Source organism: Mus pahari, chromosome 15, assembly GCF_900095145.1.
Source record: "Mus pahari chromosome 15, PAHARI_EIJ_v1.1, whole genome shotgun sequence".
Taxonomy (NCBI): Eukaryota; Metazoa; Chordata; class Mammalia; order Rodentia; family Muridae; genus Mus; species Mus pahari.
In genome coordinates, this window is record NC_034604.1 from 31180490 (window position 1) to 31206220 (window position 25731).

Here is a 25731-nt window from a genome sequence, read left to right on the forward strand (position 1 = left end):
CCAAGGGAGTGGTGGATCTGACCACAGGGAGTATTTTCACTGCTGCCCCTGTAGTCCAGGAGGGGGCTCCCTCAGCTAGAAATGGACACCCTCTGACAGGCCTTTCTGCTTCTACTCTGACCACCGAATAAGGCAAGCCTGTATGTGCTGTGTCCCCTGCCTTCCATACTCTCCTCCAGTCATCTGGGGAGCTGGCTACCAGATGGACCACGCAGGACAAACCTTTTTTTGATCATTAGCCACAGTAGCTGTCTACTGCAGCCAAGCCAAGCCAAGCCAAGCCAAGCTCACGTTCTTTCCTTCTGTAGCGCAGGTCAACAGTGTTCCCTGTTTGTTGCTGTCTCCTCTTGAATGCAGTTCCGGGAAGGGGCGGGGTGCTAAGTGTAGCAAGTTCTTGTATTGAGCGAATGTTTATTGGGTAGGCAAGTGAGTGTGTCCCCTTCAGACAGACACACGCCCATACTCACCTCCCTGTGCTGGCAGTTTCAACCCCAAATGTCCTGGGCTTAACCAAGATGTTCCACATCCTTTCTGTAGCCTTGAGTCCTGCCCTGAGACACCTGCTAGCTGGATAGTCCCATCCTCCATCCACACATACCCGCAGATCAATCCTGTGTACCACACCACACGACCAGCCTCCACCTCCTCTCCACTCAGTATTGCCTGAGACCCAGACACTCACACGCAGACTTTGAGCTTTGCTTTCTACCGAGAGCAACTGATAGGGACTAGGTGGTAGGGGAGCTTGGACCTCCCCAGGGCTGCCATGAAAAAGTCTTTCCATATACATAGTCTCTGAACCAAGTCTGGTGTTCCACATCACCACTACCACAGCATTCCCACCAATCCTGAGCCCTCCACATCGGTTGCTAAGACACATTTGGATATTTGGAGTCTCCTTGCATCAAGTCAGAGAGATTAAAATGCTAATCTTCAAAGTCCCTTCCAGACAGGTAGACAGGCTAAAGGGTCAATTTTTGTGTCTTTGGTGGGAGTGGGGCATGGGGGGGGGTAGCAGATCACATGTAAGTTTCTTGGGGGTAGGAGAAAGGGTAGGTGCAGATTAGAGCCTTGGTGGCTTAGCCCAGATACACACATACAACATGCCACTGTAGGGACAGATCATGGAAGGAGTGAAAGTCTCAAGCAGATGGCAGAGTCTAGCAGACAGACACAATGCAGGGACAGAAGGGACAGAAGCAAATGGGGAAAATGGGGAGGAGTCAGCCTCCAGCCTGGTGCAGATTGTGAAGCAATGGACTTAGGAAGGAAAGAGGGTGCCTCTCTGCATAGCACCCCAGACCAGGCTTCTGCAGACACCGGCCCTTGGGGCAGCCACGTCTGGCTTGGTTACTGACTGGCAAGTCCCTACTGGCTCCTCCTCTGAAGGGGGTTCTAACTGAGCACTAGGGCACAGTGTGAACTGCAGGGTACCCTGCTCTAAAGTCAACATCGGCAATGCATCTCGATGAAGCCAGGGAAATGTTCGGAATCATCAACTTTCCCTTTGAGGGAAACGGAAACCTAACATTCCTCAGTCCTGGTGGCAGAGGCTGTGGGGGAGGGGCTGTGCAGATGACGCAAAGGAATAATCAGGTTCCGTACCCTTTAATTCAAATCCAAGGTGCTCTGGTAGTGAGGAAGGAAGGAGAGTGAGAGGGGCAGGGGGAGAGAGAAAGAGAGAAAAAAACGTTGGTCAGAACTCTACGAACACTGGGCAGCCAGCCTGCGAGGTGAAAGCACGTTAGTAGTGACCCCTCCCAGCCTCCCGAGCTCCCTCCCTGGTCCCCAGTACCCGAGAGCCCCAAGAACACAAGAGAGAGGTCATGTTAGAATTGGCAGGCAGGGAAGGGGCTTTAGAGATGAGCAGTGGAGTTAGTACCCGGTGAGAAGGCACAGGTGCAAGAGTCAGTTGGCAGTGTCCCCAGGAGCAGAGAGTGAGTGACGTGGGTCCCAGGGAGGGGAGCCTGAGCCCCTCCTGGTTCTCCTTCCAACCCTCCGTCTCTAGGCCCTCTTGAAGTCAGTCTGCCCCAACTCCTAAGCTTATTCATGGGGGGAGGGGTCCTTTTCATCTGTTCAGAATGATTGTGTCATGTCTCCAGGCTGACCCCAGAGGTGGCTTGGCATATCTCCTGGCAGTCTGAGTTCAGAGCTTTGGTGTCTCAGAGGGGAACAATGAGGAGGGCAAGAGACTTCAAGCAGCACATCACTGCTCTACTTGACATCTCATATACCCTGGGCTCCCAGGGCTGAGCTGTGGGACCGAAACCCATCTCACCACTTAGGAGAGCACCTACGACTCAGCGTAGGAAGAGTGGGTTCATTTGTGCTGCATGCACCCTTCTTACACGGTGGACAAGTTACAGTGTTGGAAGTGAGATTGTTACCTGAATGTGTGAGTTCAGGCCTTTGATAGGTGGACGCTTACAGCATCTACAGGTTAAATAACAGAGCCTTGCCAGTGTTTGTGGCTCCAAGAGATGCCCAAGCTATCTAGGTCTCAGTCCCTCAGCTGCCAATGGTGGTGGTGGGGGATCAGGCCTTGCCACGGGATCCTGGGAGGTCTGAGAACCTGGCCGTGCTTCAGAACAATTCAGGCCAATGGGAGAAGGTCTGGGTGGGAGCCCAGAAACCTCAGCGGTGTTTTAAAGAGCTTGCCTTTCCTTTTAAGGCACGGCCTGTTCTGTCCCACACACCCAGGGCTCTGTTTCTTCCCTAACTTGCTATGTGGATGCGGGTGATCTGTGGGATCTGTTCTCTCCAAAGCACCTGTGCACAGAGGCAGCTGTGAGCAGGCCTGGCCAACAGGAGGTTCAGCACACATGTGTGCCAGGGCTCCTGTTCACACCTGCCTGGGCACACTCCCTCGGTGACTTTCATAGCAACCAGGTCAGCTCCCTAGACCTGGCGAGGGTGTGGCATTGGACCTGACTTCTTGTCTGCTCCAGAGGAAGGAAGGGCATCCGGAGCATTATCGGGCCCATCTCTTTGTGCTTTCTGAAAGGGATTTCAGAGGAATCTGTATTTGGAAAGAGCAGGAGAGTGGGTGGCTCTGAGACAGGGACCAAGAAGGCCCTGACCCCAAGAATCTTGAGGAAGGTCCTGGAGTTCTGACCTCACTGGTTCTGTGTGTAAACCATCAAGGCTGCACTCACCCCAGGTTAAACACAAGCCCTCTGCAATCCCTGCACTCTGAAGTTGGGAGGATGTTGACAATTTGGCTTCTTTGCAGTCTGGCTCTGATTGCTTGAATCCCTAAGTGCGGCTCAGGGTCCTCTCTGGCTCAAAGGTCAAAGGGGCTCAGAGAAGTTCCTGAACAGTGCATTCTGGAGCCTAGGACTTTGAAGCACTCAGGATATGTTTCTGATGTCCAGCCAGGCTCACTTGAGAGACAGCAGACCAGCCTCACAGGTTCTAAGTGCTGGTCTTCAGGTTACTTTCAGAAAAAGTTGTTAAAAGTCTATCCATGGTGCCAGGAGACTTTCTCAAGGTGATGCAGGAAATCATGGAGGCAGAATGGAGACTGGAGGGGAATCGTGGGGCTAAACTATGGTTGACCCTGCTCAGGCTCCTCTGGCTATTCCCGAGGAGTGGCCACCCGCAGAAGCAGATTAACCTCTCAGAGGCCTCTGAGGATTTCCTTCCAGGTCACTTCTCTGGGAACCGAGCCATGTCAACAGCAGCTCCCAGGGGTCCTGATTAGGGTGGGCTGGTGATGGCTGGCATGCTTGGCGAGGCAACCGAGAGTTTGGGCAGTCACTTGGTAGGTGATTTTCTTCCTGGCACGTCTGGGGACAGATGCTGAGGACCTACAGCGGTGTCTGTTGTAGTTAAGGGAGCAATCTCCTACTCATGCTTCTTGCATGGCACTCAGCCAGGATGGGGTGGACCCACTGAGTGTCAGGCCAGAAATGTTCACATTGCCCAGTAAATCAATTGGATGTTGGATTTCCAGCAGGGCCAGGCTTTAGGAAATTTATGCAAATTTATTGTCTTGGACATAACCAATTGCAGTCATAAAGTGCCCGGATGAGGAGGCAGTGATGTATGTGCAGATGTGAGCATATGTGAGTGTGTGTGTGTGTGTGTGTAGTCAGACACATGTGGGATACAGATGGGCCAGCTTTCTCTTTCAGGAGGGCAGGGCCTGTAGCAGGAGAAACTTCAAAGTGCTATTGGGGTCAAAGGCTGTTTTCTTAGTCTCTGAAAGATTGCCTAGTCTTGAGGTATGGGTAGGTGGCAGGGTCAGATGCTTTGCTCAGCAACGCCAGGGGCAGGGGGGGGCACATCCTCCAAGGACTAATTCTCTTCCTTGCCCTTTATATCTGGGAGAGATACTAAGTTGCCCTCTAGTGATGAAGGCAGGCTCCAAGATGAGCCTCTCTCCTGTATTACTTCATTTCATCCTCCTGCTGCCTTCTAGATATAGCTGCCTCTATCCTCATCCTACAGACCAGAGGGCAAATCCCTCTTGTCTGTACATCATAAGGGCCCTTGCAGAGCACACTTGAAGAACAGGAATTCTCCACATAAAGGCACCTGCATGGTACTGATGACACAGGCAAGAAGGCTGGGAGCTCTGTCTGCAGGCTTTCTTTTGGGATCCTGGCAGACACAGGCTGAAGGCTGATGTGCTCTGGCTGGCCAAGGGGCTTTACATAGTAGCCCAGGTTCTGGAGGTTCTGTGGCGCTCTGACCTAGGGCTGACTGTCCAGTACAGTTTCCTAGGCTGTGGAGGCTTTTGGCCCAGGGTGGAAAGGAACGGGGCCCCCACTGCCTCTCTTACTTAGTCCACCCTTGCCTGTCTGCTCTGTCCTCTCCTGAGGCTACCCCTGCCCCAGAGCTCTCCACATAGGCTGGATCTCATTCTTTAGGGCAACATGGCTTGCTCACTTCTTCTGCCTATATCCTCTCTTCCTCCATAGCCTGTGACTGTGAATGGAGAGGTCTGGAGAGAGTACTGCCTCTCATACTGTGGGCAGAGGTACCTCTCTGGGTCTACCAGCCCTCACCTGTTGGGACCCAAATGCTCCAAAGGGCAGGGAATATGTTTCTGGGCTCTGTCCTGTGGTCCGAGGACAGTTTGAGGATTCATTTTTCCAACCTAAGGCCCAAACTCTAAAACCGTGTTTCTGGATATGCTGCTATCTAATGGCCCCTGGATTTCATCTTTGGTATTTTCATGGAGTTTTCCTTCCCAACATTCAAGTACCAACTAAGATCTATGGCTCGTTAGTACTCAAGGACTCGGATGTCCTCCCTAAAAGGAGCAGGGGGCGAGTCTGCTCTGCAGGATGGGGTAGGTGACATGGTCCTGGTCTTGAAGGCCAACACACCACAGGGCCCCAAACCAAGTCTGTGACTATCCAGAGGCATACTGCTCTGTTCCAGCCCCACCTGGTGGTGCTTGAAGGAACTGCTTCCAGGCCCTAATTACAACAATCCACTTGTTTAGCCAAATCTTTGGGCTGCAAAGGCTCATCCCCTCGCTCAGAGTGGAGGAAAGAAAGGAGATGGAGTCCTGGATAGTGTTTAGACTAAGAGTCTTGGGAAGAGTCATCAGTTTCCGCTTGAGTCTGTTAGCATCTGCCACTGCCCTTGGACCACCTCATCCTGTAGCAGCACATGTCTCTGGAAACATTCATGGAAACCATTGCTCTGGGGCCTGCTCTTTCTCAATCTCCCCCCTGCCTCCCAACACAAACCATTCTGGCCAGACCAGAAGGCAGACTGTTGAGACCCCCTTCCCTCTCGCAAACATACCCACAAAAACACGCACACACTCACTGCCTGGCTCAGCAGCGTCCTGGCACCTTCAGAGGCAGGAGAGGGCTCTGCAAATGCCTCTTCCTACATTTGCCAGGCTGCCTGATTCCAGAAGAGGGGAGAGGCCTGGACATGGCCCTGCTGCTGCAGAGAATTCCACCTCGCTCTTCCCAGGCAATACAGGTGACTTACGGAGGTGGGTGGGGGAGACAGGGGTGTGTCGTCTCCTCTGCGGAGGCTACTGGTAAGCACCGAGGACTGAGAGGAACTCAGGACACCCCTGTTCCCTCCAAGACTTGTTAAGTAAGACCCCCATCCCTCCCACATGAGGAGACTGCCAGTCACCAAGGAAGAAGAGAAATAGAAGAAAGAAACATACTGGAGAAGTTGACCATTGCGAACTGCTGACACCTGTCCCCGGTGTATCCCACAGGACACCTACCAAAAGAAAGAAAACCAGAAAGAGAGAGCCAGGATAGCAAGACACAGGCATCGCAACACCCAGGCGCAGGCTCCTGCCAGCGCCAGCTAGGTTCCTCACCACGGTTACCATTTGTACTGGCCTTGCCGCTCTGCCCCTTACCTGTAGCCCTGAACTCTAAACCCAAGGATTAGGCCAAAAAAATGAAAAAAAAAAAATGAAAAAACAAAGCAAAACAAAAACAAAACAAAAGAACTAACAAATCAAAGTACAAAAAAGGAAAGAGAAAGGAAACATAACAGCCAAAGATCAAAACAACCAACACCCCTGTAGCCCTATGCCCTACATTGGGGGACTGCACCCGGAAGCTTTCTAAGGAGCAGGGACTTGTGTTTGTATCTTCAAACATACTTTGCTTAGGATCTGGCATGTACAATCGCAAAGGCAGTTTCTCCAAACATCTCTGTCCGAAGAATCCGTTTGGACATCTGGAGAAGGAAAAGGGGAAAAATCACAGAACAAACTGGCATCACCCACGAGGCTAAGGCTAGAAGTCAAAGTGCGCAGGATGAGTGAGGAACCAGGTCAGGCGCTGGGGTCACACTGTAGCCGAAGGGGCTGGAGCCAGGGGCTGGGCGGAGGGCTCTGTCATCTCCTTACAGACGCTTTAATCCATGTGGCTCTGTGGGGGGATGGGTCAGGCGGGGTGGGGCGGGAAGGAGGATGAGTTAGGAAAGTTGGGTGGGGAAGGTGGGGGTTATTAAGACTAACTGTCCTATTGGTTGGGGGCGGGGGCTTTTCTTCTTACCTGCCTGGTGCCCCTCGGGAAGCCAGAACTGTAGCTCCCAGGTGCCAGGCAGGCAGACTTATTATGGGATACAAGTTCCTGGTGTCACTCCTCCAGGTCCTGTGGAAGGCTTCTCTCCAGGACTCTGGGCAGGTTTCCTTCTCTATGGAACAGCTCCCAGAACACTCAAAGTAGAATTCTGCTAGGCTGTTCTCACACTGTGTGCTCAGGACCAAAGGGACCTGGGAGGTATTTGATCTGCTCTCGCAGAGAGGGGTCTGTGTCCCAGTGTGTTTGGGAAATCCATCCCCCAGGGCTCTTGTAGAGTGTCAGTCTCCATTAATGGGGGAAGTAATAACTGAACGATACGGACTTATTTGGCCTGGGAAGTCTTGTTTGTGTATTTTGAGACAGGGTCTCATGCTATAGCTCTGGCTGGCTGGGGACAGAAGGCACTTTTTAGAGGGTATACTTTGGAGAAAGTTGCCTGCCCTATGGCAGGAGGTGTGAGGAAAGCTAAGTGGGGGACTGGAGAGCTGGAGGAGAGACGGGGTTGCTATCTTCCCACAGCTGCCTTCCTGATATCTGGTCCAGGGGAAAGCTAGAGCAACCTAGCCAGGGACCCTGTTGTGTACAGGAGCCGGCTGGAAGCCAGCCTTGGCCTGCCTGCCCGCCCTGGGACCTGTTCTTCCACTGTGGCCTGGCTTTGTCCTGGCTCCAACCTGGATCTCCTCAAATCTTGATTCCCTTGCTGCTTCAAGGCACCACCCACCCCTTTCTCCCTGACCCTGTCATACCCTCAAGGTACACTTCCTTCTGTTCTCTGGCTGCCACCTCTCCCCTTAAGCAAGTCCCAGTTTGGTAGATTTCTAGGAGACATGCCCAGTCCTGTGCTCTCTTCTGAACCCCAGGAAGGCTAGTCACCTGGAGAGAAGCTCACAGACATGGCTGAGCTGACCCTCAGGCATGCATTTCTTCAGGAACAGGTCTCTGCTGCCCTGGCCTGCAGTTCCTTGGGAACTAGGGAAGCCCCTCAGTACCAGGTTACTGTGCAGCATTAGTCAACCTGGAATTCCTTAGGAGGTGTTAAGTCTTTGCCTTAGCCTTCTACTGAGCATAACAAGAGAGTCCTGGGCCTTAGAGTTAGGTGTCAGCCATTGGCTGTGATAGAGAATCACGAAAACCCTGTGGCCTCTATTCTAGAGGAATACGGAAGGGTAGTGGCTTGTGGACTTGTTTCTCTGGGCCTGTGGTCTCTATGGGTTGGGGAAGGAGGGAGCTGGACACTGTGGTGGTGGAGCACAAGTGCACACGCATTTGGAGGTCTGGCTGGGAAGTACAACTGTTGAGAATGGGCAATAGCAATGCATGCTTACACGACTGAATAGTGTGGCTTAGGGGATGAACCCCTCATCACTATCGCTGATCCCTGACCCTTGTCCCTAGTCACTCTAGCCCAGGAAGGTGGAGGAAGTGGCCGAGGCTTCCCAACTGACTCCAGCCAGGCTCAGCAATTCTTCTTCCTTTGCTCCTGGGCCCTGGTGTGGGGGGTTAGAAGTGAGTGAAGTGGTTCTTTTTCCAATAGCAGCACCTTTGGGAGGAGAGGATAAAGACCCAGAAGTTGAGATGACTCTTGGGTTCCACAAAGTAACAGGAAAGGAACAGGCTTGATTGTGTCTATTGTCTGCCACTAGCTGGGCTCTTCTAGTCAGGGAAACCATGTATGCGTGTGTGTGTGTGTGTGTGTGTGTGTGTGTGTGTGTGTAAGAGAGAACAGTCAAGTGAAGGGGCAAGAAGGGATTAAGAAACTTATTTGACATCAGGGCTGCCGTCCCATGAGTCTTGAAGAGCAGTGACAACTATAAATAGACCCCTGTGTCCCTGCCCTACACTCAACCTGAACTAGTCTGCCTGCCTGCTCAGGGCTACTGTCCTACACGGTTCTAGGTGGCGCCATGGGATCTGTGCAGTGTTCTGGTGTTAGCCTTGCACCTGTCTGAGAGAGGGGTGCTCCTTCTCAATGGATAAAGAAAAGGTCTTGGGGGATAGGGTTGTCAGGTGAGGGGGCGGAGCCAGTGCTATGCTTTGGGGCATCAGTTCCTTTAGGGGCTCTCGGATACTACTAGTCCTCTCTACAGTCCTGTGTGTGGAGACTCAGGCTTCCTCAGAGAAGGTTCTAAGTGTTAACAGGGCCTTTGGCCTTTCTGCCTTGGAGCCAGACCAGTGTAGAAGGAGCCAGATGTCTCCCTTTATCGACATGAAAGGAGTCTGCATTGGGTGTGGGTGGCTGTGGCTCCCATTCAAACAGGATGACTCTCAGAGTTTCGGGGGAACTGGGGCTGGGTCGGAGGGGCGGCAGGCTCCAGCCTTTCTAGACCTTCCTGTAGGCATCACCTCTGACTCTGAGAAGGTCTGAACCTGGGGCTGGAGAAGAACAGGGGGAGAGAAGGGCAGAGAAGAGAGCCCATGGGCTACATCTGGGGTGGCAGAGAGGTCAGGACCTCTGCTGTCCCTGTTCCCCACCCACCTCCCGGGCCTCAGTTTCTCCTTTTGGTAGCCTGGGGATAATGCCATGTGTGCTGCCCTCACCTGGAGAAGGAAGGATGAAGGATGAGGCTGTGGCCCAGGCACTGGAGGGAGCCAGGGTCTCGGAGCTCACAGGGCAGGTGGAGATGAAGTGAAGATGAGCAGGCAGATGGGGTGGGATGGGGTGGGGGAAGCTGGGGATGGAGGAGATGAGCGGATGGGAGAGGGCGGCATGCCACTGGTGTATGCACAGGGCTGGAAAGAGTCTTGTTCTGTCATCATCCCCTGAACCAGTCCCCAAGAGTCACGCACCAACCGTGCTCAACAAACACACGGAGAGAAGAGGAGAAAACGGCAAGAGGAGGCCCAGACAGGAGACAGTCGCCTTGATTTGGACCCCCATTTTCAAGTCCCCTTAAGTTTTCTTTAAAAAACCAAAAACCAAAAACCAAAAACCAAAAACAAAATTCAGTATCAGTGACACTTTCTTTTGGCACTGACTTCCAGAAAAACAAGAGGGTTACGGAGTGTGCCTGCCTGCTTTCCAACACCCCCTGGGAGGGGGCTCTGAACCAATACACAGCAACAAGTGTAAGAAAACCAGGAGGGAAAACTGAGTTTTATAGAAACTGGAATGAAACTGACCAGTGTAGTTTCATTATCCAAGCTAAGCGGAAATGCAAAAAAATCAAAATAAAAAGAAACAAACAGCACAAATGGTAGACGTGAGTCCCGTTCCTAAGTTCTTTCCTTTTCACTCCATTCAGGTGTCGTCAGAAACCCCAAGAGGCCTGCCCCACCTCCCACCCCAGTTCCCACCCTCAGAATGGCCTCTGGGCTCTGCCCGGCCCCCTCCCCCCTGCCCTTCTCCAGCACAGCTCCAAGGACTGCAGTCCCGGCCAGGGATACCCCTCTCCCTTGCATGTGACAAAGGGGGTCAGGGAAGCAGGTTAAGGAGCCTTGACTGGGGCTGTCCCAGGGGGGCAAAGATGGGCAAGTGGCGGCTCTGGGTACCAATTTCACGTTTGAAACCGAGTTGCCCTGGGTGGGGGGAGGAACAGGGCATCCTCGTGTTCACAAGGGCTCAGGCCTGTCTCCCTGCTCCTTCCAAATGTAGCAAGGCATATCCCCTGGCTCCTAGGGGCACGGTCATACTGGCAGGTTCCCGGAGCCATTGTCTTCTCCTTCCCTTTCTTACACTGCACTGCATCTTGGAGCCTGGGCTCTGGGGACCTGCTTTGTCCTTGTACCTGTCTTGGGGAGCAATGTCTCCCTGCCTGCAGCCAGGACTGACCTCAGTGATGACGCTAGATTCTTTGGGGTGGGGGTCAGGGGTCAGGGGTCCGAGGGACTAGGGAGGAGGAGAGGCCTGGTGTGGCAGAGGGGAAGGAGAGTCGGGGCTAGGACATCTCTGTGAGGTGTGCTGGGATCTCTCTTCTGAAGAGCTCAGAGCAGCTGCAAGGCTATGTTTCCCAGGGCCTGAACTGCTCTTGTGGCTGTGTCTCAGAAGCTGAGGCCAGGCCATGAATTTCTCTGGAGTACCTGCTGTTGCTCTTAGAACTTCCCTGAGGGGGTTAGGAAGGAGGAGTGGGGAAAGGGGTGACGTTAGGTGAAGGGTGGGACCATGGAGGAAGCCATCAAAGAGGCCAGCTGGGGCCTGAGCCACAGTTCTGCCTGGCTGTGCCACCAAGCTCTCTTGTGGGTGAGAGGGAGGACACACGGACACTGGGACCCTATCGGCTTGTGCAGGATTCTTTAAAAGCCCCAGTCTTCCTCTGCTGGTTCACATGACTAGAAAGGCCAAGCCAGTGATAAGGGTGCAAGATCTGACCTGGGGTTGGGGGGCAGAGGCAGGAAAGCCTGAGGTTCTTCTACCAGGAGTTGGTCAAGACCCTCTCTCTGAACTAGCAACACTTGGTTGCCTTTGTCCAGATGTCATGGGAACGGGACAGCACTGGTAGCTAGTCTGGGGCCCTTGGCATGGGTTGCCTTGAGAAATTCAAGTTGTTGACTAGACCCCCTTCCTATTCCTCCTTAAGGTCTGGCCAGGTTGCGCTCCTCAGGTTTGTGTCAAACTCATCACACACAGGCAGGGGGACTGCTCAGCAGACCTGCTGGGACTGAAAAAGCCCTTCCTGGTGGCCTCCTCCACACAGTCCTGAGTGCTGCAGAATGGGCACTTGAATTCTGAGCTCCATGGAGTTCCTGCTGGGGCCACCTCCACCTCCTCCCCTGGGCCACTCCCATAGTGGTATCTTTGCTGGAGTTCCCACCTTCCATAGAGAGGGGCTGGGGTTAAAATGGTACAAGCAATGTTCAGGGCAGGACTGGCCACTTCTGGTCACAGGGCAGGGAGAACAATCAGATCTAAGGCCAGCACTGGGCTCTGGGTCCCGTTTCTTAAGTTCTTCCCTCAGTTTCTAAACCCCTATTTCTCCTCTAGACAACAAGAGTGGGACCACCAGGTGCTGAGGGCTCTGGAGCCTGTGTTCTGCGCTTCCAGGCTCAGCACTACGGGAGAAGAGTCAGTCAGGACATGTTCACTCAGGACAAATTTGGAGAGTTGCTTAGAGATGGGGAAGAAAGACAAAATGGGGAGGGGGATAGAGACAGAGATAGAGACAGAAAGGGTGGGAGAGAGAGAGAGAGAGAGAGAGAGAGAGAGAGAGAGAGAGAGAGAGAGAACACCCAGTGCCTTAGACTGGTATCTCCACTTCCCTGCAGTGTTGGTAAGAGGTTGGCATCAGGACACAGGGTGATAGGGGCCTAGCAAACCGGGTCCTTTAGGAATCCACACACCCCTTAGAGCTTAGAGTCCAGGAAAAGACTCGAAAGTGGGCAAACCACCCTGTCTGTGCCCCCTGGGGAGTCAGTTCCAAGTAGCTTGAAGCTCACTTTTTTTCTAGAGCCCTCCACTTCCGCCCCAGCATCTCCTCCCCTGCTCTTGGCCCCATGCCCGCCCCGACCGGTCACTTACTTGCAGGAGAGCTGGTTGATGCCCTCGATGTAGTAGCACACGCCTCCATTCACACAGTAGGACTTGGCGGTCTCATTGCACTTCCGGGCGTGCCCCGACCAGGATGACAGAGTGGTGCTCACTGGAGATATGAGAGACAAGTGCTAGTGACCCACGACACCGCCTCTTGGCACAGGGACCACGTCCTTTGTGTTCTTTCATGTTCCTATCTCAAAACTGGAAGGTCCCTAGGATCTGCAGGGATGCCTGGGCAGGAAAGGGCGAGTGGGGTTCTCTTGGTGGACCACAAGGCAAACAGCAAGCCACAACAGACCCTCTGCCCAGTGTGGCTCTGCACTGGTTCTCTTGGGAAACCTACAAAAGCCAGGGGGCTTTCACTGTCTTGAAGTGGTGGAAGAGACGAGAAGGAGCTTCCTCCACTGGAGGAAGGCCTGACCTCTGTACTACTTTGGCCTCCCTCTTAGGGGTGTCCACTATAGGACTGGATGTGAACCAGGGGAATCAGGGAAAAGGACACCTTTAGGATACTGTCATTTTCTGAGCTCAGTGTCTGTTGGGGGCTGGGTCTTGACTTCCACTCTCTTCCGTCTTGTTTCCAGGGCTGTCATGTTACGAAAAGCTGCTATTGGCCTGTCTGTAGAATTGTTCAGGGTCTCCTTCATGTCCCCACACTAGACAGCTCTCTCCTTGTTAGCTGTTGCTGGTGGAGGGAGCCTTCAGACCTCGGCCAGCCTAAGCTATAAATCATGAAGTTCAGGAGGAGCTGGGAGCTGGGAGAGGAATGGGGGTGGGGTGGGGGTGGGGTGGGGGTCAGGGAACAGCTGGGATGTGAAAGCCTGATGGGAGAAAGGCTGGCTGCGTACCCAGGCTGTGCATCTGATTAATCAGGCTTGCCTGAACCAGTGAGAGTAATGAGTGCTCTGCTCCCTTAGCAGGGGACAGTGTCCAGAAAGCAGGCTTTGAATGCAAAACCTTCTTTTGTAAGGCAGTGCCCTACACTGACTTTCCAGAATGTGCTGTCAAAAAGGAGTCCCTGTTCCCTATTCCTGCTCTGGGGCTCTGAGGGTCTCTCACTCCTGCCCAGCGGTGGTCCTCGGACTGAGGTGTCCCATTCCACGTTGGCTACCCTTATCTCCCCTGGGGTGGCAGCCTCCACCACTCCCATCAGCAGTAGGGAGGAGGCGAGGGGAGGAGGAGGATGGAGCAGGCAGGCGCTTGGCACCCTCAGTGTTTAGACATGTAGGGAGACAGATGGAGAGTGGAGGACTGGAGTGTACACACAGCACTGCCTCTGTATATGTCTGAGGAGGCTCACAGATAAAACTCAGCAGGGCAGCTCCCACCCTCCTCTCAGCCCCTTGCCTGTTGCAGAGCTGGCATCTCAGGCCCCACCCCTGCTGAGGTCTCCTCTAGGGCCCCACCGCAAACCCAGCTGGGACCCACATGCTAGCCAGGCAAAGGAAGCTTTTACTGAGGTTTGCTCCAATTCTGGGTCAGAGAGACCCAGGAAACTACCAAAGGGGCAGAGAAGAGACAGGAGTGCGGTGACCATGCCTGCAAGTTATAAAGTCCAACCCTGGGCAGGAGTCGAGTGCTTGAAGGTTGTCTTGCCCTTCGGTTACGCCTCGTGGGAGGAATGAGGAGAGACAATGGCGGAGTGCCTGTCTAGAGTTGCAGTTGTGTATTTCTGCCAGATACCCTGTCCCTTGTGAGAGAACATGTCAGCACCGAGGCTCCATGCAAGCAGATGAATATGGACCACAGCCTGGGGCTTCCCAGGGGCCTTGGCTAAGCCTAAGGAATCTTGGCCTGGACCAGCCAGGCCCAGCAGGGCGCCTTTGCAGCCCCCGGTGGTGGCGGAGACCTCCTGCTGTCCGGTCTTTATTGTTATTCTGCTAGGTTGAGGAAGCAGTGGACAGTGGTGAGGATGCTGACAGTGGTGAGGGGTGTCAGGGACCACAGAAGAGGGATGGAGGCCACCTAGTTGTGGTACACTGAGTCTGGCTTGCCAATACCATAGCATGGGGGCAGATGCCAGCACTCCAGAAAGACAAAAGGGAGCGTAGTGAGTGAGGTAGCCATTGATGTCAGGGAAGAGTGGCACAGGCCTCCCCACCTCTTCTGACAGGGCAAGACCTTCTCAAGCTACTTTAGCATAACCGTAGTGGTAGTGAAGCCACAGCACAGGGAGGAGTGTGCCCCACAGAAGGTGTCAGGCCATGGTGTCCTCACACTGGTCTGGCACTCAAAGGTTTTTAATCCCCTTGTGAATGCATCCGTACTCTGTCACTGGTCTCTTGTTCTTGGAGAAGCAAAGGTGGGAGAAGCCTGATCTCTCAACCTCTCCGCCGGGATGGCTGGCAGCTACCCCAAATCCAGTATGTCCAAACTGGCCTCCCAGTTATCTGTCTCAACCTCTTCTCTAGTCTTCCCTATGTGTGCGAGCCTCAAGGTCCTAGAGAGCGTCTTCCATTTCCTCTTTATTCTTTCTGATATATATATATATATATTCCTCCAGGGACGGCCACTCCTACCACTTCCGGCTTCCTTCCCTGGTCCAACCTATTATTGTCACTTCTTCCTCGGGTGACCTTACTTACTGGTCCTCCTGACTCACACTTGCCTGAACTCTGGCCTTTTTGCTCAAAATCTGCCATGGTGGTCTTTAAAATATGTGAATTGTGTCAGCCCTTCCCATGATCACGGCCCTTTAGTGGTGTCCCTATAAATGAGTGTAGCCAAAACAAAGCCCCCAGCCTCTCGTCAGGTCTAATCTGGGTCTCATCACCTTTCTGTTATTTTATTTTATTTTTTTTTATCCTGTTCTCTCAACATATTTGACTAGACTCACTTCAGGTGCAGTCAGGTGCCCCGCTGCCCAGGACCTTTGAAATATCAGTGTCTCGGGGCAGCCTCCCCGGCCTTCTCAAGACGGCTACAACTCTCACGTTCTTTCTGTTCACTGTTCAGGCTTCTGCTAGGAGTATTTATTCTAAGCTGATTAAGGAACCATGTGTGCCATCACTAGCTCCGCCACTAGAACCCAAGCTGTGGCCACATCACGTGTCACTAACCCCCACCATCCAGACAAACGCTTGACACAGAATAGGTGCCTAATGTTTGCTGACAGAGTGAATGAGCGCGCGTCTCTGACTCTTGAGGGAAAATGTGCTCTGTTGCTTCCTGAGCATAGTCTAGCGTCCTTAGCTTGGCCACCATGGATATCTTTTCTGTAAGACACTGTCTCCTCAAAGCCACAGTGAGATATTACTTCACACCTACTGAGAGGGCCAGAATGGTGGAGTGGGGGGGAAAAAAATCACAGTTTGTGGAGGGAATGTGGGGACACAGAACCCTGGGGCTCCGTGGGCAGGAATGTATGGTGGCCTGGCTGCTTAGGCATCTAGTCACGGAGTTCTTTAAAATAAAGAATTAAAATCCTCAGAGTTACCATGTACTCAAGAAATTCCACTCTTGGGTGTATCCTCAAGACTGAAAATGTGTGTGCTTACAAACACCTGAACATGAATGTCCGCAGAAGCGTTATTCATCGGCCCCACTGTGGCAATGATCCAAATGAGTCAACAACTCAAACCCGTTGAATGGGTGAATAAAATACAGTACGTTCACACACCGGAATATCATTTTACCATAAAAGGAATGCACTCATACATGCTACAACATGGATGGGCCTTAAGGTATGTGAAGGCCACTTATACGTTATATTTATATAAACTGTCTACGAGAGCTAATCTGCAGGGGGCAGAAAGCAAGAGCCAGGGTTGTGGCATTGGAGGGAGGAGTTCCTGATGTGGTGATGAAAATGTCTTAGAATTAGCAGAGATGGTTACATAAGTTGGCGACTATACGGAAAACCACTGAATCATACTTTAAAAGGGCAAATTTTATGGTATGAAAATTATATCGAAAAATTAATTAAAAGCATGCCCAGAAGGGGAAAACGCAGGGAGCAGTTGCTGTGAGTGTCTTGGTGCAAGATGTCCCAGACCTTCAGCAGAAGATGAAATGGGACAGAGGCTGAGAGCGAACGCCGAGCTCTTCTCTGCTATCCTGGCTGCAGCTGCCTTCCTCTTTTGAGCGTGGGCAAAAACTCCTTCCTTTCTTTAAGGTCCATTGCTTTGAGCTATCCAGCGCTTGCCTTGCAGTGCAAATGGCGCCTTTTCATTTGGCTCAGGTGTCCATCTCCACAACCCCTACTTTGTTTGTTGGAGGAGGCACAGACCTAGGACTTTACCTTCCTGTCATCTGAGGTCCTATGCTGGTAACCATGGTTGTGCCTCTCTGATCTTAGAGCAGGGCCGTGCTGAATACAACTGATGTGAGGGTTTGTGCTTGTGTGTGCATGCATAGATGTGTTCCACCAGCGATCCCCTGACCAGATGCCTCTACCACATGCCCACAGTCCTGTAACACCTCATGTCAAACCTGCCTGCCCTGTGCTCCTGGGACAGTCCCAAGTTCCCTTTCAGTTGGGATGGGCTTCTGGCTTCTGTAAGGTGGAAGGGGATTGCACCACGCAGACTGCTTTGTTACAAGCTCTGCCTGTGTCTGCACATTCCTCTTCCCTGTCAGCCCTAGGAGCTCCTGTGAGACCCAGAACTGTCACTTCCGGAGGGCCTGCTCTGATCTGGGAAGGACCACAGCTCCACCCAGAATGGAGAGGTAGGTAGCCATCCAAGAGTGGGACGATGCCCTTTGATGCCCCATCCCCGTGTCCCTGCTCCCCTTGGGGCTGGGCGGGCCATGCTAACCCACCTTGGGATGAGTCACTGGGGGCAGGCAGAGCTGCCCGCTCGATGCCTGCCCTCCACCCCCTCCTCGGGGCGTGGCTGCTGCAGGTCCTGCTGAGTTTCACTGGTAAACAAGAAGTCCGTGCGTCTCTGCCTGGGAAAGCGGTCATGACCACTTCTCCACATCGGGAGGAGCCTGGTCTGCCACGGACCAGACAGGGCAGAGAAAAGGTATGCGATGTGTGTGAGGATGCCTGCGCATGTGCTGGTGAGGTGCGGATGGCAGCCTCGGCAGCAAATGCACAACCCCAGGAGTTTAGGAGAAGGTTAAGACTGCAGAGCTCAGCCTACGAGGGGAAAACTTTGGAGCACAGAGCTGGAGTCTCTGCACATCTCTGAGCTCTTTCTATCTCCTGGGCCTCTGCTCTCAGGCCAGGCTGCAAAGACAGCAGACACTGATGCCCCAGGGCAGTGTGCATCAGAGAGGGCACAGCTATGGTGGGGAACCTTTCCCTGTTCTGTTCGCCTCACATAGTGAGACGGAGGGCCATTTCTCAGGGTGCTCTGCCTCTTGACAGTCCCGCACACAGATAAGCCTGATAAAGATGGTACCCCTCCACCACAGTCAGCAGGCCAAGTGTGCACGTGACCTAGGCAAAATGGCTGAGAAGCCATTCTCCTGCCTGCTCCAGGAGGACACAGGGATGGGGGCTGCCTGAGGCAGGTGCCTTCTCTTTCCACTCCACTCCCTCCACACGAGAGGCAGAAAGCAGGAACCAAGCCACTTCCAGTTCCTGAACTCTGTCCTGCCTGGACCTAGATGACCTCTGGACTTCCTAGTTTCATGAGCCAATAAATGCAGTCCTTAAGGCTGGCTTAGGTTGGACGCTTGTCCATTCTAACCCAGGAAGTCTGCATTAGTAAAATGGGAAACCCAGAGTCTGCCTGCTCACTACAACAGAGATGGCAGATGCTAAGCCCAGGTACATCCCACTTTGGGACAGCTGGAGGGTGGGATGCACTTCTTCTCTGTCACCCTTCTCCAGCCAGGAAATAGAGGAGGCCACAAAGGCTTTGGGATAGCTCTTTCTCTTTCTAAAATAAATAAATAAATAAATAAATAAAAATTCATATTGAAAGCTGGGTATATCAGCACATGCCTTTAATCCCAACCCTCGGGAGGCAGAGGCAAGTGGATCTCTGTGAGTTCAAGGCCAGCCTGGTCTACACAGTGAGTTTCCAGACAGCCAGGGTTAAGTAGAGACCCTGTCTCAAAAAACAAACAAGCAAACAAAGATAGTGAAATTCAGGCCTTGAACATGCTAGGCAAAACCTCTACCACTGAACTACATTCCTAACTGTAGGTTGCAATTTCTTTAATATAACATTTAGCAGCTATCTACTGTAAGGCAGGCATTGTGCTAGCTAGGCCCCTGAGGCCAGGGTAGTAAACAGGTCCATGGAGTGCCTCGACCAAGTTCACTAATGACTTCTACACGGTGGAGCCCGATCAGTAATAAGCTGTTTGTGCAAAATATACAACCTTTCTGAGTCTCTCCTAAAGAAGGATCCACGAGAGAAAACAGAGTCCAGCTCAGCAAATAGTAGGTGTGACCAGAAATCCCAGGAGACTGCATCGACCCTGTTCTCTTTGCTCCTCCTGCACTGGGTGGTCAAAGTACAGAACCAATCCAGCAACAGTGTGGGGCTTGAGGCATTCAAGAGATGCCACCAGACCATGGTGAAGAGATAGGCCAGGATTGGGTTTGGATCCAGAGTGACACTGGAATGAGCAGAGAAGTGAAGGTCAAGGCTGACTGTGGCTTGAAAGGATCTGGATGGTGGGATGGGGGGTAAAGGGGAGTGGGGTCAGATGGGAAAGGAGCAAGTGCTTGTGCTATGGCTCCATGGGAAGGAAGGGTTTGCCTTCAAAAAGGGTGAAGTGAGGGCGATGCCTGAGCCGAGGCTGCCCTACAGGCAGGGATGGGACTGAAGGGACAGATGTGAGAAAGACTTAGACTTCTGTGACACAGTGGCTTGAGAGCCCAGGAAACCTGAGGCTGGGGAATGAGGTGTCTCTCATCAGCATACGGCAGATGGCATCTGGGCTGGCTGGGGCCTAGGCAGTCCCACAGGCTCCTCTTTAGATTTGAGGCTGGGCTGTGGTAGTATACTCAGGGGGCAACATATACAGGGTCAGAGCCTATGCCAGGGACAGGACTTGAACAGCAAAACCCTACATGGTAGGCTCAGTCTGTGGGTGCCCAGCTCAGGCAAGGAGGAAAGGTGGCTTTCAAACCAGGGTCTGAGAGGACAGCCCAGCAGAAAGGTGTCCTCTGTTCTGATACCGCACTGGACACTGTGAACCAGTAAGCCAAACAATTCCGAGGCCCTCCTTTGTAAGTCTTAAAAGGGGAAGTAGGGTCTGTGATACAGGTCTGTTATCCCTAAATGGAGGCTGCCCACGGGCCCCGGGCACTCCAGCCTCCCACCCTCAGGCCTGGCTCAGGTGTCTGACAACGCAGCTGGCAACAGGCATGCAGCTCACACCCACCCCAGGCCCGTCTCCTTACAGCCCAGCCTCTCATAATTGCCTTCTAAAAATATCCTTCCCCCGACCCCTACCTCTTGATTTCAAAATATTTAGTTTTCAGGGTATTTAAAATGAGAGCTGGCGGCTCTTCCAGGCCCAGATAACAAAACTAAACATTTATGCTTTGACTGCATTTCTCTGATTCAGCTGAGATCTTGGGTTTGATATGCAGCAACAGGAAGGGGGGGGTTGTTGAGTGCAGGACAGATCATGTGCTGGTGTCCTGTGGGCCGAGGGGCAGTTGATCTGCTCTGCCAAGTCCTCCAGGACCCTTCTCTTTCTTGAGGGACACCTACCGCTGTTGACATGGAGTCGGCCCCTCACGGTGTCCTTCCCAAGGATGTTCTCGGCCTCACAGACGTACTCCCCGGCATCCTCCACCCTCACTTTGTTGAACTGTAGCCGTGAGTTCTTTCTGAGTTGGGAGAGGAAAGAGGGAGAGAGGTGTGAGCCAGGGCTGCCAGGGCTTATCAGCGGTCGCCGAGTGGTCTTGTTACAGAACCACCAATGCGTGTGTAGGCTGGGTGAGAAGAAGGTCCCTCAGGCCAGTCTTTTCTGGAGTGCAGGTAGTACCATGAACCCTGGAGCTGGGCAGAGATTTGAACCTTCAGGGCAGCACAGGGTGCATGTAGCCACAGCATACATGTTCTAAATCTGTGACTCTTCCCAACTATTTTCCTGTGGCTGGCTTTCTCTGTATTGTTTTTCTTGGGGAAAAAGGCCAGGCCCCTTAGGAAGTCACATGGCCATGCCTCTCCTTCTCAGCTGCCTAGAAGTGGCAGATTGTCCCTGCTCAGAGTTATGGTTTGGATGTGTCTCCCAAAGTCCACTGGTCCCCACTTCCCCCACTGCAATGGTGCTAGCAGGTCATGAGAACACACAAAGCACTGAAAAGGCCCTCAGACCCTCGATCTTGGAGTTCCCAACCTCTACAACTGTGCTCCAAACACATCTCCGCTGTTTATAAGTGAGTCTGTCTGGGTACCCCATTATAACAGCAGCATGGGCTCTAACCCCAGGTACCTGGGAGAGCACCTGCCTGATGGCTTCAGCTGCAACTGTGTCAGGGTACCAGTCCACATCTGTGACTCTTGCCTACCGTCTGTCCGCTCAGCCTGTCCATTGAGGGGCCCTCTGTAGCCTCTCTAAGAGACTCTGGTTTAATTCCTTCCACAAATGCATACCAAGTATCTCCCGCGTGCTGGAGACTGTATACTCCAGGGTATGGAGCCTCAGGGCCAATCAGGGGGTTCCCGTCTTACACATGGGGAGACTAAGTCATAGAGGGCTCTTGTGTGGCTGATGGACACAGCAAAGCAAAGCAGAGGTGGACCAGGAGCTGAGGTCAGTGAGGACACCAGAAGCTAGGGCTGCCCCTTCCTCTGCTCTCTCTCTTGAGTAGACTCCAGAGCATGTGGCTTTGGCTTCTTTCGGAAGCCCTGACCAAATCTCGGCTTCCTTCTCAAAGTTTCCCTGCGCCGACTCTGGGGCATCTTGACTCTACAAGGCTCTGTTCACAGCTCCCAACCCTTCCTGCATCTGATGTTTCCTGGGGCCCAGAAAGTGCTCTGGATTAAAGCCAGGGACTCCAGTAAAGGTCACAGTGTCTTTACATGCTGAGGTCTCCTCTTCTTTTTAGGGGCAGATTGAAAAACCAGATTCTTTGCAGATGCACAGCTAGCTGGGTGGAGTAACGGCAGGTATAACTGCCATTGTCCTGCCTGAACCCCAAGGATGCAAAGGAGAGCCATGACACTGCTGGGATAAGGCCTGGAATGGGGGACAGGGGATGAGGGACAGGGGGGGAGTGGGAGGAGAGATGAGCAGGAGGCTCCCCCTCTTCACTTTGCCCCTGCCTCTTCCCACACATCTCCCTCCCACATTCCCACGAGATTGCTACAGACTGACGGACCTTACTGTTGATGATGGCCTCGCCAATGGGTGAGAGTTGCTTGCCTATATATCCTATCCTTGGACTTGTGCCTGCCCACAGCTCTCCTCTATCCACTAGTTTCCTTCATAAAGCAGAACCCTGGAGGTCCCTCTGCCCAAGTGAGCATCTCCTCATGGAAGCCTAATTAGATGCTACAGATTCCCACTTCTCTGGGCCAAAGCTTCCCTCACTTTTTTGCATACTGGATAGGCAGGGAAGGGGTGTGTCCACCGAGGGCAAAAGGGTTCACGCTTAGGGGGCCCAGAGCCAGCCAGCTCCCCATGCTCACCCACAGCTGCAGTGCTATTTGTAGCAGGACAAGGCAGAGCAGCTAAGGGGCAGCAGTGAGACTTGGAGGAAGGTCTCCCCCCTAAGGGTACAGGAGACCAGGACCAAGTGGGGCGGAGCTTGGCAAAGGACCCCTTTTGGGATAAGAAAGAGGTGCTAACAATTCTCAGGTGTGGCAGGAATAGGCTCATCTGGTTTATCAGAGGTCTCAGGGAAGTGGGAAGTTTATCAGAGCTATGGCTGAGGCTAGACCCTGAGGGTCTCTCAGGCTGGCGTTGCTGGGACCGCACTCTCCCCATCCTCAGATCTATCTGGAGTCCCTTCGGGGTTCTCTTCTTGTCTTTCTGGCAGGCAGGCAGGATGTACACTCCTGCTGCTTCATCCGTGTGCTGACCCAGGTCTGCCCCTGTAAGGGTGCTGTCCCACCCTCCCTAGCCGGTTCTCTGCTGGCAGGGACAGGATCTGGGCAGCCCCACACTTTCCGCAGTGCCTGGCTCCTCTGCCTGCCTGAGGGGCCTGTCCCAGCCTGCCTCTCATAAATAAGGGAACATGCGGTTCTGCAGGGGAAGGCCTGTGCCCTGGGCTTGTGGGGGGTGGGGGTGGGGGACAAGTTTTCTCCTGGCTCAGGAAGGCTTGGGTGACACTGCAATTTGGCGGGCACAGAGACAGACAGTCAGCCCCTGTCGGGAAGTTGGTCTCTGCCAGCAGAGATGCCAAGGCTGAACGTAGCCTGGGCAGGCAGGGCACGAGGAGCCCATGGAGGAAGGACAGAGAGAGGCTCATCAGAAAGGAGGCCCCTTGCTCTGTGCTCTGGCTCCTGTGCCGGTGAGGTTCGTGCAGTGGGGGACTGGGTAAGATGGAGAGGTGGCAGCTCTCTTGGAGTCACATTGAGAGGACCTTGGTCACAGATAACCAAAAGCTCCCTATCATGGCCTATTCCTTCACAGTTAACATTTTACTGCTGGGAGCCCAGGGGACAGGACAGGTGGGGACAAGGGACATTTCTGAAGGCAGCACATGAGGAAAGGGTCATAGCATACTTCAGATCCAAAGATCTTCCACCCAGGCTACCACCTGACTAGGCCTTGTCTCTGGATTAGGTTGCCCATGTGTCAGAGGCTCAACCAGGAAATAAGTTGTTTAGAAGTTTGGACTATCCATAGTGTCCCCTGCTCATCCTCTTGAAGGGTGATGACCTCAACCCCAAGAGGGGAGGGCCAGCCCCGGGAATCTTGTCAGCTCCACATTCAAAATGGATCTCTGCTTGCAGGCCTGCAGGGGAGCATGAGGATGAGGTGGGGGTTCTCCTGAGGGGAGTGCTGGGTTTCTCAATGGTGAGATGAAGCGATGTCTAAAGTACCATCAGAGGGGACAAGGGCTGATTGGAGGGCTTAGGTGGATATTCCCGAGTCACAACATTTAAGCTGGGCCTTGGGGGCCTTTGCTAGGGACAAGAGGGGCGATTTTCCCTGCCCAGGGGGCAAGTCCAGGGTTGAGAGTAAGAGGTTGGGAGGAGGGGAGGCCAGATGAGAACTATTTAGGGCAGGGAGGTTGTGTCTACCTGCAGAGATGGCAAGGGGCAGGTGCTGGGGGCGGCCACGTGTGCACGGCAGAGATGACAAGGAGCAGCTGGGTTAGCGAGGCTGGAAGGGCTGGCTGGGTCAGGTCTCAGGAGTGGGCTTTGGGGGTCAGCTGGCAGCATGGCGTAGCATAAGTGTCACTGCCACCACGCCTAGGGGTGGAGGCCTGGAGTCTCAGAGATGTAAAGCCCTAGGAAGGTGGCATCACTGCTGGAGAGGGAGAGAGCAGGGAAGCCTAAGGGGTAGCCCAGCACCACTGCGATCTCAGAAAGAGATTGACCTCACAGGAGGGGCAGCGGAGAACTCACGGGAACAGGCAAAAGCTGTCACTGTACCAAGTGCCGCTAAGCAGCCTACGCTGCCTTGGGAAGGCAGCCTGGACTGAGGTTGAAAGGTGTGAATGAGAGGGCTGAGGTGGTGAAGGGAGAACACAGCAGCCTGCGAAAGCAGGAAGAGGGATGGACGGATGGGATGAAGTTTGCTGGGAGGAAGAGGGAGAGAGGCTAAAGTTGCCAGAGAGAGGCAGGGACTGGAGGTGCCTCAGCAGTGTGGAGTGTGTGTGTGTGTGTGTGTGTGTGTGTGTGTGTGTGTGTATGGTATGAGGGTATGAGTGTGTGTGTGTGTTGTGTGAGGGTATGAGTGTGTGTGTGTGTTGTGTGAGGGTATGAGTGTATGAGGGTGTGAGGGTATGAGTGTGTGAGTATTAGAAGGGAGGGTGTGAGGCAGTGTGGTGCAAGGCCTGATGGGAAGATGGGCTCCATGCTTGGGAGCAGAGCAGAAGACGAGGGCCAGTCCCTTCCCTGGAGTCAGACCGGGGGAAATAATGGAGAAGCTGAAGGGTGATAGCCCCTCTAGGCCCAGCTCCAAGAGTCCTGTCTACTTTTTTTTTTTCTAAGCTGGTATCAAGACTATAGCAGGGGGCTAGGGAGGAGCTGGGGGTGTGGGGGCTGGGTAGTTAGACTGCGTTTCTTGTCAATATTATAGACAAGGGACGTATACCCCAAACCTCCCCACCTCTCCATTCCCGTAGCTCCCTCAGGAATTAGCCTTCTCATAACCACGGGCCTGTCATCTAAAGCCCCCGCATGACTTCCCGTGCACCTCATTGTCTTGGAAGGAAAGTGAAGGCAGAGCTGAGGTCCTGACTCTCATTTCTCTCCTTAGGCTGCAGGCCTCCCCGGTGAGGTAGGGCGTTCTGAGCCTGGATATCCATCTAACATTTTCTGTTGTGGGATAGGCTGTATCTCAAAATCAAACAAACAAAAGCAAAACACCCTTGTGCAAGCTACTTTGCAAGTGAGGGCAGAAAAGGTCGAGGAGCTCCTAAGAGTAGGATATCCACCTAGACCCCAGAGCCCACAGAGAGGTTGGGTAGAAGTGTGTTTAAGGGCAGAGAGGAGATGCCTTTGGCTCCTGGCTGGCACCTCCTGCCCCTTGCTGGATGGATGGGTATCTTCTCCAGCCTGAGACTTCAAGGAATGTATACGCCATGCTCCTGAGACAGTTAGGGCTGGAGACACGCTTCACGCAGTGGGGAAGCATCAGCAGCAGAGCCCCAAAGTCAGTGTTCTCTTCCTACTTACTAAACCCTCATACAACCGGCAGCTCACCAAAGCAGGAGACCAGTCCTTCGTCCGTCCTAGGTGACTTCCCGAAGACTTTCTGGAGACCGGGTCTCTTACCTCAAATGGCCAAATTTGGGGTCTCTAAGAAGTGATGCTAGGCTTTTTTGATAAGCAGGATTTCTGCTGCTAAAGACAGCTCGGAGTCAACTGACCTCCAGCCTTCAGACACTTAAACGGCTTCATTCTTTTTTTTTTTTTTTTTGGTGAGACAGGGTCTCATCCAGCCCAAACTGGCTTCAACTTGCTACCTAGCCAAGGATGACCTTGAACTTCGGATCTGCCTGACTCCACCTCCTAAGTGCTGAGATCAAAGGCATGTGGCACCACACCTGGTTTTATGTGGTGCTGGGTTTGAACCCAAGGCTTTGTGCATGCTAAGCAAGCACCTTACCTACTGAGGTAGGTCCCCAGCCCTGGGAATTGCTTAACTCCTGTCCATGGTGTGCAATCTCAGGGCAGGCCTGGCACAAGGGACTCTGAAGTC

At 53.2% G+C, this 25731-nt stretch overlaps 1 protein-coding gene across 1 annotated transcript in view; it reads right to left on the reverse strand.

The window, feature by feature from the left end:
- Nrg2 (neuregulin 2) overlaps positions 1-25731 on the reverse strand; it is a 50980-nt gene that overhangs the window by 9367 nt on the left and 15882 nt on the right. Inside the window, exons 3-6 of the mRNA XM_029547217.1 lie at positions 20118-20236; positions 12478-12598; positions 6146-6204; positions 1606-1629 (exon numbers count right to left, since the gene is read on the reverse strand). Coding sequence (XP_029403077.1) covers positions 1606-1629; positions 6146-6204; positions 12478-12598; positions 20118-20236 — 323 coding nt within the window. The remainder of the gene's footprint in view (positions 1-1605; positions 1630-6145; positions 6205-12477; positions 12599-20117; positions 20237-25731) is intronic.